The sequence below is a fragment of the Amia ocellicauda genome, chromosome 23, assembly GCF_036373705.1.
Source record: "Amia ocellicauda isolate fAmiCal2 chromosome 23, fAmiCal2.hap1, whole genome shotgun sequence".
In the NCBI taxonomy this organism is placed as follows: Eukaryota; Metazoa; Chordata; class Actinopteri; order Amiiformes; family Amiidae; genus Amia; species Amia ocellicauda.
This window is the reverse complement of record NC_089872.1, coordinates 19,122,948-19,133,076: the sequence shown is the minus strand read 5'-3', so window position 1 is coordinate 19,133,076 and position 10,129 is coordinate 19,122,948. Positions and strand designations below refer to the sequence as shown.

At 43.7% G+C, this 10,129-nt stretch overlaps 1 protein-coding gene across 1 annotated transcript; it reads right to left on the bottom strand.

The window, feature by feature from the left end:
* Positions 1 to 5,083: 5,083 nt before the first annotated feature.
* Positions 5,084 to 8,800, bottom strand: tbxtb (T-box transcription factor Tb). Its single transcript, XM_066696677.1, has 8 exons — positions 8,360 to 8,800; positions 7,721 to 7,985; positions 7,387 to 7,521; positions 6,992 to 7,053; positions 6,829 to 6,890; positions 6,489 to 6,665; positions 6,272 to 6,401; positions 5,084 to 5,702 (listed from the first exon to the last, which is right to left on the bottom strand). The coding sequence occupies exons 1-8, from the start codon at positions 8,710 to 8,712 to the stop codon at positions 5,435 to 5,437; spliced, it is 1,452 nt and encodes a 483-aa protein (XP_066552774.1). The 5' UTR covers positions 8,713 to 8,800; the 3' UTR covers positions 5,084 to 5,434.
* Between the last annotated feature and the right edge of the window lie 1,329 nt (positions 8,801 to 10,129).

Genomic DNA, 10,129 nt, shown 5'->3' with positions numbered 1-10,129 from the left:
CAGAGCTGCTTGCGTCAATGCTGCCGCTTGGACAGAAGGAGCTTTTTTTTTTCAATAGGATCCTAATGGGATTATTAAAAGAGAGAGAGAGAAAGAGAGAGAGAAGGGGGGGGGAATGCAAGCCTTCAGGCATCTCATCGCTGGCACAAAACGACATTTTCTGTTCGTCTATGACACGTGTAAAGGGGAAGCATTCAAATATATGTCTGAGGCAATCTATCCTGCTTTGAAGGAAAGCAATTTGAAAAGCTTGTGAGAGTCAGTGCTGAGGTGCCGACGCGTTGGATTGATGTCACAGATACCCATCTCTGTCTGAATGCTCATGTAGCCCCAATTGTGCCAATAATATTGCATTTACAACCATAACTTTGCATTTATGAGACAATTACTGGACGACAATAAGCAGTTTTTACCTACGTCATTTGACCTGTATTGCCATATGTAATATCAGAGGCACTGCAGTATTCATGCATCTATGTGTTTATGTATTGGGTTTGTTTGCTGCAGATGTCAATGCCAATCACCAGATCACACCGATGCCGTAACCAACAACATCCACAGCTTTACTTCAGAACAAAGCATGTTTACAAAATACATTAATATAATTCCTGCTCTGCAAAGTCAGGCTCTGAGACATAAATACATAGTAGAAAGGGTAGGATACAAAAAGTACTCAAAGCAACATTGTGGTCTGTTCTGTATCATATTGTGAGTGTGACACCTTTGATACGTTTTCCTTTCACTGACTAAATCAGATAGTTGTCGACCTAATAATGTTTCAGAGGTTTTTATTTTACCTGGAGGTTAATCATAACGACTGGATTATATGCACCTCAAAGGGCTTTATTCTCTGTCTGTGTGAGTTTAGAGTTGAAATCCCTTCTCTCTGGCAATCCAGACATGCAATCAGCCACCCTGTTTGCTCTGCAGCACGCATATCCACCCAGATTACACTATGAGAAGCCGAGCCCCGGGCATTGCACGTGACAAATAAACAGATAAATACATACAACGGGAAAGAAAGGTTTGCTTTGCTGTTGGTAGCCACCCCCCCATGGTGTAAGATTAACTAGACTCCTGTTGCCAGAGTCCCAGCCTCCCCTCTGACGTGCGCAGGCCTGGCGCTTGGCTGCTGTGCTGCACATAATAATGCCCCCCTTGTCCGGGTCGCATGCTCGCCATTCCTGAACCCCCCCTCATCAAAAGGGCTTGCTGCTGCGTCTTTGTGGACGGCCTGTTTTTCATTAGCTCTCTTTCAGATGCTTCTTTTCAATGCCGGTGCCCAGTCAAGAGCATCTTCCAGGCATTCGTTTCTCGCATGCCTAGTAATTCACCCCCCGTTGTAAACGTACCCAGAAGCACCCTGGATTGAGCATTAATAAGACTAATTCCCTTCTACTGTTGTTTCTAAGATTAATAACCAGCACTGTTAGAAGACAGGGACATGTATATATGGTGATAGTTTCCACAGCTTAGTAAAAACGACTCCTGCAAGTCTCTTTTAAGCATCGAAAATAGATCAGAGACAAGTTGCGGGCAGCAAACACCATTGTGGGGGGCTTCACTGATTTCACTGGGGAGTTGGGGGTCAACACACTCCCTGCAAGGACTTCAAATGTCCCTCCTGCAGGAGACTGAGTATGGAGTGGCCCTTACAGCCTCCTGCGGCTCCCAGCATGGGAGGATGAGGATAAAGAGAATAAGTAATCCATAATAATATCAATGTCTTATCTACTAGATTGTGAAATAATAATCATCAAATCTCTTTACATAACTGAGAGAGAGATAAGTGTAACATGAGTGAAGGAATGGGGGGAAATATATACATATGTCTCTGTTGCAATCTCTTCAATTTGTGTCTTAGCAATCTTCTTTTCAAGCCTGGTTCGAATGCATCCCTTCTTCAAAAAGACATTGACTGTGACCTTATCTTCCAGAGCGAATCGTGCTCCGGGTCCCTGCGACATTCATTTCTCACTCGGTAACAGAAAACTGCTTGTGAGCCGCTGAAGTGCTCGGCTGTCCTTCACCTGCAGCCCTGACATTCAGACTGTGATCGGCGCTAGAAACTCCTCTCTTTGTGCTGCCTGTGCATCCCCACTGTGGGTCCGTGCAGCAGAACATTATCATTCTCGCCTTGTAACAATAACGCAGACAGACACGGGTCACTGAACTGCAGTGCTGATGTTGTGTCATGTAGGCGGACAGTGAGATTGCTGTTTATACCTGTGCATACCCTGGGTCAATGCTGCTCAAATACATCCATAATGGTCACTTAGCACTTCTATCGTTTTATTCCTATGCTGACCTCTCTTGTAGCACCTGGGAACATAAGACCATAAGACAGTGTCCAGTCGAGAGGAGACCATTCGCCCCATCCTGCTCGTTTGGTGTCCATTAATAACTAAGTGATCAAGGATCCTATCCAGTCTGTTTTTGAATGATCCCAAATTGTCTCTTCAGCCACATCGCTGGGGAGTTTGTTCCAGATTGTGACGCCTCTCTGTGTGAAGAAGTGTCTCCTGTTTTCTGTCTTGAATGCCTTGAAGCCCAATTTCCATTTGTGTCCCTGGGTGCGTGTGTCCCTGCTGATCTGGAAAAGCTCCTCTGGTTTGATGTGCTCGATGCCTTTCATGATTTTGAAGACTTGGATCAAGTCCCCACGTAGTCTCCTCTGTTCCAGGGTGAAGAGGTTCAGGTCCCTCAGTCTCTCAGTAGGACATTCCCTTCAGACCTGGAATAAGTCTGCTTGCTCTCCTCTGAACTGCCTCTAGAGCAGCGATATCTTTCTTGAAGTGTGGAGCCCAGAACTGTCCACAGTATCCAGATGAGCTCTAACTAGTGCATTGTACAGTCTGAACATCACTGCCCTTGTGCTCAATTCTACACTGTTGACAATATACCCTAGCATTGTGTTTGAGTGAGAACCAAAATTGTAAACTGAACAGTCCCCAATGTTTTATTGTTATCAGAGAATCTGCATTCTTGCGCCATCTGGTGGATAAATCTTGCTAAGAACTGCCATGTCAGGGCTGCAAATAAAACCTCTATGAACAAATTAAGCCACTTCGGTGTAGAGAAAGGGGTCTATTCTGATTGTTGTGTTTGTTTCTTTGTTTTTCAATGCTTTACATATTTAAACCATTATTTAAGGGCTTTATTATGGTTAGAGAGGGCGAGGGCACTGTATTGGTATGAAGCCCAATAAGCATATCTTTATGTTTATTTACATAAGATAGTGGGGGAGAACAAACATAAAGTAAACACTATTACAGATTCACAGGTAGTACTAGGATACAAGTATGTTAGTTGTCATATACAACTATAAACACTAGGTGGCAATAGAGGTCTGTACAACAGCAAACGGTATCTGGGAGTATACATTTTAAAATTACACACAACAAACTCAGTTTCCCCCTTCTTTAAAAAAAAAAAATCTTTCTTTGTAAAAAACAAAACATATTTTGTATATTTATTCTTGTTTGCAATACATATTTTTTGCTTCTGCCTTTTCTGGGAGATAATTGGAGGTTCCCTGTGTTCCTGTAAAGAAACCAAATACAAATGCATGGGACTCTTACATTGCTTTTTTACATCCCTTGCTTTAAAATCAGAATCTATCATATAAATGTTATTTTATGATTAGTTTAAATTAGCTGTTCAGGGTTATCAACACATTTCAGATTAAGTCATAAAGAAAACTGATTACAAAAGGAATTAATTGTAATATATATATATATATATATATATATGTATTCATTCAAACCTATATGTAGGCCTACACATATATATTGATAAAGATAGTTTCATCTGACCAGGTTTCCAGTTATATAATAGTTTAACTGAATTAAATCTCACTGTGACTTAAAATGAATCAGTCTTGTATGCAAATGTCAGCTTTATTTCTTCCTTTCAAAATAGTTCTGAGCCTCTCACACTCACAATGGGCACAAACACCAAGAAACACACCAGATAAAAAACAATATTGAATACAATTAAATAAGAAACCCAGTGATAAAGCCGTTTCCCCAGATCTGTGCCAAACGACTGAGTCCACGAGGTCCTGTCATGAGACCAGAGTTGCGATATGCAGTCATTATCAATATTGAAGGTATCAGCCCGTGTCGTTTACATGCGAATTAAATCCTCTGACAGGATGATCCCCAGTTAATCAGGGTAATTTGTCTCGCTCTCTGGCCACGAAGGTCTTGGAAGGAATTCGCTCAGTTCCTCGGAGGCCCGGAGATCTCAGCCGGGGCGGATAGATTCCTCACCTATGTAGCAGAATTTGCTCATAAAGAGAAAGTACACAGTGCTGGGGTTTAACTGAGCCAGAGCTAAGTGTCTCATAATTACAACCGCAGTGTCTCAGTTTGGACAGAATCTGCCCACTGGAGGCTTGTGCAGTTGTCAACAAAAGACTATTGATTGTGTGTTTGATTCGTGCTCTGTATTGCGGAAACACACAATAAATTAGATTATTAACAAAACAAAACTCTGAGTACTTGAGCACCGATGTGTTTTCAGCTCTGAGCGTCTCACCGGGGGAAGGAGTCCTGTTGTCTTTGATTTATAGACCGTATTTCAACCCTTTAACCCTTTTTTTTTTTACTATTTCTTTCATTCAAATGCCCCACGAAGGCGCTCATGGTGGACGGCCCTTTGGAGCTGTTGATCTATGGCAGCCTATTCTTGCAGGGCCGAGGTGGGGGGCCGCATCTCCAGATGAGTTAAACACGGCCCGTGTGCTCTCCGTGCCTGCCCCGCTGTTTGCAGGAGAACCAGCTGTGACCCCTCTGTCTGTACTTCAAACACAGCCCTAATGGCTTCAGACAACACAGGTTTTGTGCAGCAGTTTTAGTGACACTCGCCGATAAATGAACAGGACTGGGGGTGATGGCTTTCTCAGGGCAGGAATCACAGGGATTTAGCAAAAACTAGGTACTCCCATTCTCCACAATGATCGAATTACATTTTCCAATCCAGCGCCACTCCCGGTTTATTTGTATATTATTTTCTATTGTTATTCACACAAATCTATTCAGAAATATGCTGCCTGTGCACAGAACACACAAAACATAACTCACGGTGCGCAACACATTTTAATGTTTGTTTTTCACATCAATACTCAAATACATTAAAGTTTCATTTTCCACATGACAATAAAGACACGAATAACACAACACATGTACACGGTAAACCCCACGTCTGAGGCAATAATAAAATAAACAGGATTATAGTAGTATTTACAATATTGACAAGAAAGATCTGTACAGGTTGACACGCTGGCCTTGAGAAGTAGAACAGATTCAATGATTTGTGAATCTCTTTGGTCTCTTCTTAATTACCAATTTGCTTGTTTTTGTTACAGTAAGAGGACACAGTGTAGACGTCTGCCTGTCCTTGGAGGGCGAGAGAGTCAGTTCAGCCTCTCCTACAGGGAGGATGGGGCGACGGGGGTCCAGGCGGCCGCCAGCCGGGCGTGGGGTGAGGCGTCGTACTGCGTGTCGTGCACCTCCCCCAGGGCCGAGCCGTCGTACAGCGGGGAGACGGAGGAGGGCGCCGCCACGGGGTGGGACAGGCCGGGGTAGTGAGCCGGGGAGCCGCGCAGGAACTGGGAGCCCAGCCCGTTGGACATGTTGCCCGACTGGGACACCGGGTTGACGGAGCTGTTGCTGACCGACCACAGGTTGGGGTACTGGCTGAGAGAGGACAGAGACAAGATGAGCACCAATCCAGCAACATGCCTTTTTAATGCATGTGGGGGGGTGGGGGCAAGACACTGGTAACACACAATAGTTTTAAGTTCTCTCTCTTGTTCTTTTCTCTCCCCACAGCCATGTACAATTTATAGGAATCAAAAGAGAGATACTAAAGGCACTTCAGAATATACTTATCAATTAGCAATTCAGTCACCGATGTTAGTCGAAACATCTAACGCCCCCGGATTGTTTTCTTCCAGAGGACTAGCTCTCGGTTTTCCTGATCCTTCAACAACACATCTAACACCTGAGTTGTTTTGTTGTTCTTTTTTGTGGTTTATACCTCTTTCCTTATGATGGTCTTCACAGCTAATAAAGGAACAACACTGAGCAGGGCAAACCAGGACCAATCCCATTTCCTGTGAGTCTACAGCCAGTGCCATCCTAATTAAAGGGGCCGTGCCATAAAACCTGTGCGGGGTCAATTAAGCCGCCAGTGAATCCCCTGTGTGGGGGTGTTGGGGGGGCAGGGGCATTGTCAGTCGAGGAACTGGGAAGGGATGACTGACCTGGAGCTGGTGGCCGGGCTGGAGCTGTGGGACCCGGGCAGCATGCTGGAGTGACTGGGCATCTGCAGACTGGACCAGTTGTCATGGGTGGGCAGCACGGAGAGGCAGGCGGAGTTATCTGTGTAGCCGGCTGCGAGAGCGAGGACAGACAGTTAGAAATGACGGCTGCTGCCATGGGGTGGGCGCTCGATGGGCTGTGGGGGGCAGGCAGACTCACTGGGGGAGTGGTTGCGGTGGGAGTAGGGGCTGTGGTAGGGCGCCGAGCGGTGGTTCCTCAGGGTGGAGTAGCGATCACAGCCGTGAGGAGAGGAGAGGGTGAGGGGGCTCCCGAACTGGGGGTGAGGGTTCGACGGGGGGCATAAAGAGCCCGTGCCTGGAATGAACCAGCCACCTACTACACAGAGAGACAGATGTTATTTATTAGAGCTTATTGACCACAGAATACACACATTTACAACACAGTTAAATCATAATTTTAGCTACATTGTGATGCCATCTGTGACAGATTAGGGATATTTAAAGATCACACTGATGTCATAGAAAACATTCTTACTCACACTGGGAATACCCCGACTGCTGGCTGTCCCCCACCTCGTCCATGATGTCCTTGTGGTCACTCCTACAGGCAGGAAACGCGTTGGAACACAAATTAGGTACACGCCACCATTAAAGCAGATATATATAACAAAAACAGGTTAAATAGCACAACAGGGACCGTACCGTTCTTTAGCATCCAGAAAAGCCTTTGCAAACGGGTTGTATTTAATTTTGAGTGCTGTGATCTGCAAAAAAACAGAGAGGTCAAAAGATGCGCTATTAAACAAACACAGATTCATCCAGTTAAAATACCGTGAACAGCATTTGTTATGATTTCAGTGGACTCCACAATGATAATCCCACAGAAACAGGGCACTGACCAGTTCCTCTGACCAATGGCCTTCTTTCGCAGCTCACAAACACCACAAATGACTCAAACATCTTCCAGTCATGGATGTTTAAAAGAGGTAAGAGAGCACAAACCCACAGAAACTCAACAGTCTCGTCTCCCGGGGGGCTTTGAATAAATAAAATAGCTTTGGTCTTCCCAAGCATGTCTGGTGATGTGGTGCTCTCACCTCTTCGTTCTGGTACGCTGTGACGGCAATGAACTGGGTTTCTGGGAACGAGTGACTGGTAATCATCCGCTGAGGGCCTCCAACCCTCACGATGTGGATCCTGGGCTCGTATTTGTGCAGAGAGTTCAGCATTATCTACAGAGGGACATTAAGAAACAATACACATCGTTTATAGACACACACTAAAGTCAAAATCTATTGGATGTGAAAAAGCACAAGTGATTCATTATTGTAGACAAGAATGGATTTACTAGTTGACAGATGGATCAATAAAGAGCTCATATATATAAAGCATGCAAACTGTATTTTTCATATAATACACTTTTTCCCCTACCTGTCCGCCCCCATTGAGTTTGTTGGTGAGTTTGACCTTGCTGAAGGAGACCGGTGCCTTCATCCAGTGCGCCCCGAAGTTGGGCGAGTCAGGGTGGATGTACACGCAGCTGGGCGCCTGCGGCTCCGGCTTCCCCCCGGGGACCCACTCTCCGTTCACATACTTCCACCGGTGATTGTCGGCAGCCACGAAATCCAGCAGGAAGGAGTACATGGCGTTGGGGTCCAGGCCGGACACATTCACCTTCAGCACCGGGAACATCCGCCTGGTTCACAGACAGAGATAACAGCACTTCAGCCACTCTGGATTCACGGTGCAATGCCACTTGAATTCAGCTTACAAACAAGTATTTTAAAGGACAACTTATTAAAATGACACTGAAACTATTTAATAATATTCAAATAAATGCACCGACTTTGCATGATAGTGAGGGATATTCCTAAATCACAATAAAAACCCTCCTTTCCTTCTTCATTCAGTGATCAGTCAGTACATGCAACAGGTATTGCTGACAACATTGGAACATGGAGATGCTGAAGTTCTAGAAGGCTGCATTCTTTAGAACGCACCCAGAACCCACTCTTTCCTATAGATTGAGCTGCGCACATGTGGATGCTATACGCACTGTGAGCCCCATACCTGCCGTTCTTGGTCACGATCATCTCGTTGGTGAGCTCTTTGAACTTGAGCCACAGCTCGTTCTCGTCCAGGCTGACCCTCAGCTCCCTCTCCGTGGGGTCTCCCTTCTCACTGCCCGCCTGCAGCTCGCTCTCCACGGCGCTGAGCAGATGGTCCACCCGATACTGGACGCTCTTCCCGGAGGGGTCTGTGGTGCTGGAGGTCATCGTGCAGAAATAATAAAATGAATAAAATAAAATGCAAACTCTCCAGGTGTCCCGGGAATAAAGGTTTTGTTCCTGGTGGTATCCTCCAATTGCTTGTCTCGGTGCTTTCAATATAATCGCATGATACACAAAAGGCAACGGAGTCATTACCTAGATTGGTTCCCAATAAATAGTCCCAAACTTCCCTCATGACACCAGCCAGATTTGGGGAGGGGGCTGGTTGGTCGGGCCTGGCTTTGATGTGCAATCCCCCCCTGCTATTGGCTGGAATCGGCCATATCAGTCAGGGTGGACAGGAGCGTCTGAAGTCAATTGCCCAGCAAATTCGAGTAGAGCCGCTTTCCTTCAATCTGCAAATAGTAACACCTATATCAAAGCCCGCACCTGCGCACGGAAACACACTGCTATTCATATTGATGCTCCTACCATTGAAAAATGTCTATGATGTCACACTCAGTTGTATTTTCTTAATTATCTCAACTAATTCATGGTAAACACTTTCGAAAATATGTTTTAAACATGAACTCAGTATCTTTTTTCTTTTTTGTTTTTTTGCTGTTGTTGTTTTATTAGGCCTACAGAAGAAAAAGAAACCCTTTATAACACAATATATTTATAATCATAAACAAACAAAACTGTATCGTTTAAAAAAATGTGTTCACCTAAAAATGACTATAGTATTTTTGTTATTATTAGAAACTTTGATATTTTCTTTTGATTGTATATGCTTTGTATATTTCACTGTCTTTTAATTAGACTTGTGTTTGCCTTATTCCCACGCAGTCGGTGCAGTGGAGTGGCTCTGTTTATTGGGCTGCGTGTCTGTGGGAAAAACGTGACAAAGAGCAGGAAACCCGACAATAAGAGTCCAGAGCCTCATCCCAATAACAACCCGACCTGCACTCACCATGGGGAGAAAATATAGTCCACTGTAAGGCATCCAAATAAGGTTTTAAACACTTAAATAAACTTTTCCCTTTATTATTGCAGTTTTGTTTTGTAAAACAGGTAACCTCTCTTTGTTTTTATCTCTCTTGTTGAAAAAAAAAGGAAATTCATGAAAAAAAACTCTGATAACTGATACAAAATACAATTTAGACTACTCTTGCGCTATGAGATAAATCAATATATAATTGCAATATATGCAGTTCCCAAAACATTACAGTCGTTCCATTATTTTATTTTTTATATATAAAACAAAATACTTTTAAATCGGGGAAACACTTTAGTCTTCAAAGGAAGATGAATCCTCTATTCATTCACATTTTCTACAGAGTTGGAAATGAGAACAAGCAATACATGTATACAAACAGAAAACTTGCAAAAGAAACAAACAAATAAATACATAAATGCATATACAGCCTATATGTTACCCTCTCAGTAAGAAAACAGCCAACGCATAACCAAATGCTTACCCATGATTTGACCAATTAAATTCACAGTTAAATAAAATGTATGTTCAAATTTAAACTATTATTATTAACGGCTTATAATGTATAATGATTACTTTTACAATAGTCTCAAATTAGTTTAAAATATATATGTTTAATTTATTCTGTATACA

Excerpts from the sequence above, each read along its gene's own strand:
- tbxtb (XM_066696677.1), bottom strand. The coding sequence starts at position 8,712 with ATGACTCCGTTGCCTTTTGTGTATCATGCGATTATATTGAAAGCACCG. Across the intron at positions 7,054-7,386 it reads CAGCGTACCAGAACGAAGAG|ATCACAGCACTCAAAATTAA; the intron begins GTGAGAGCACCA and ends GTTTTTTTGCAG. Across the intron at positions 6,666-6,828 it reads GCAGTCGGGGTATTCCCAGT|TAGGTGGCTGGTTCATTCCA; the intron begins GTGAGTAAGAAT and ends CTCTCTGTGTAG.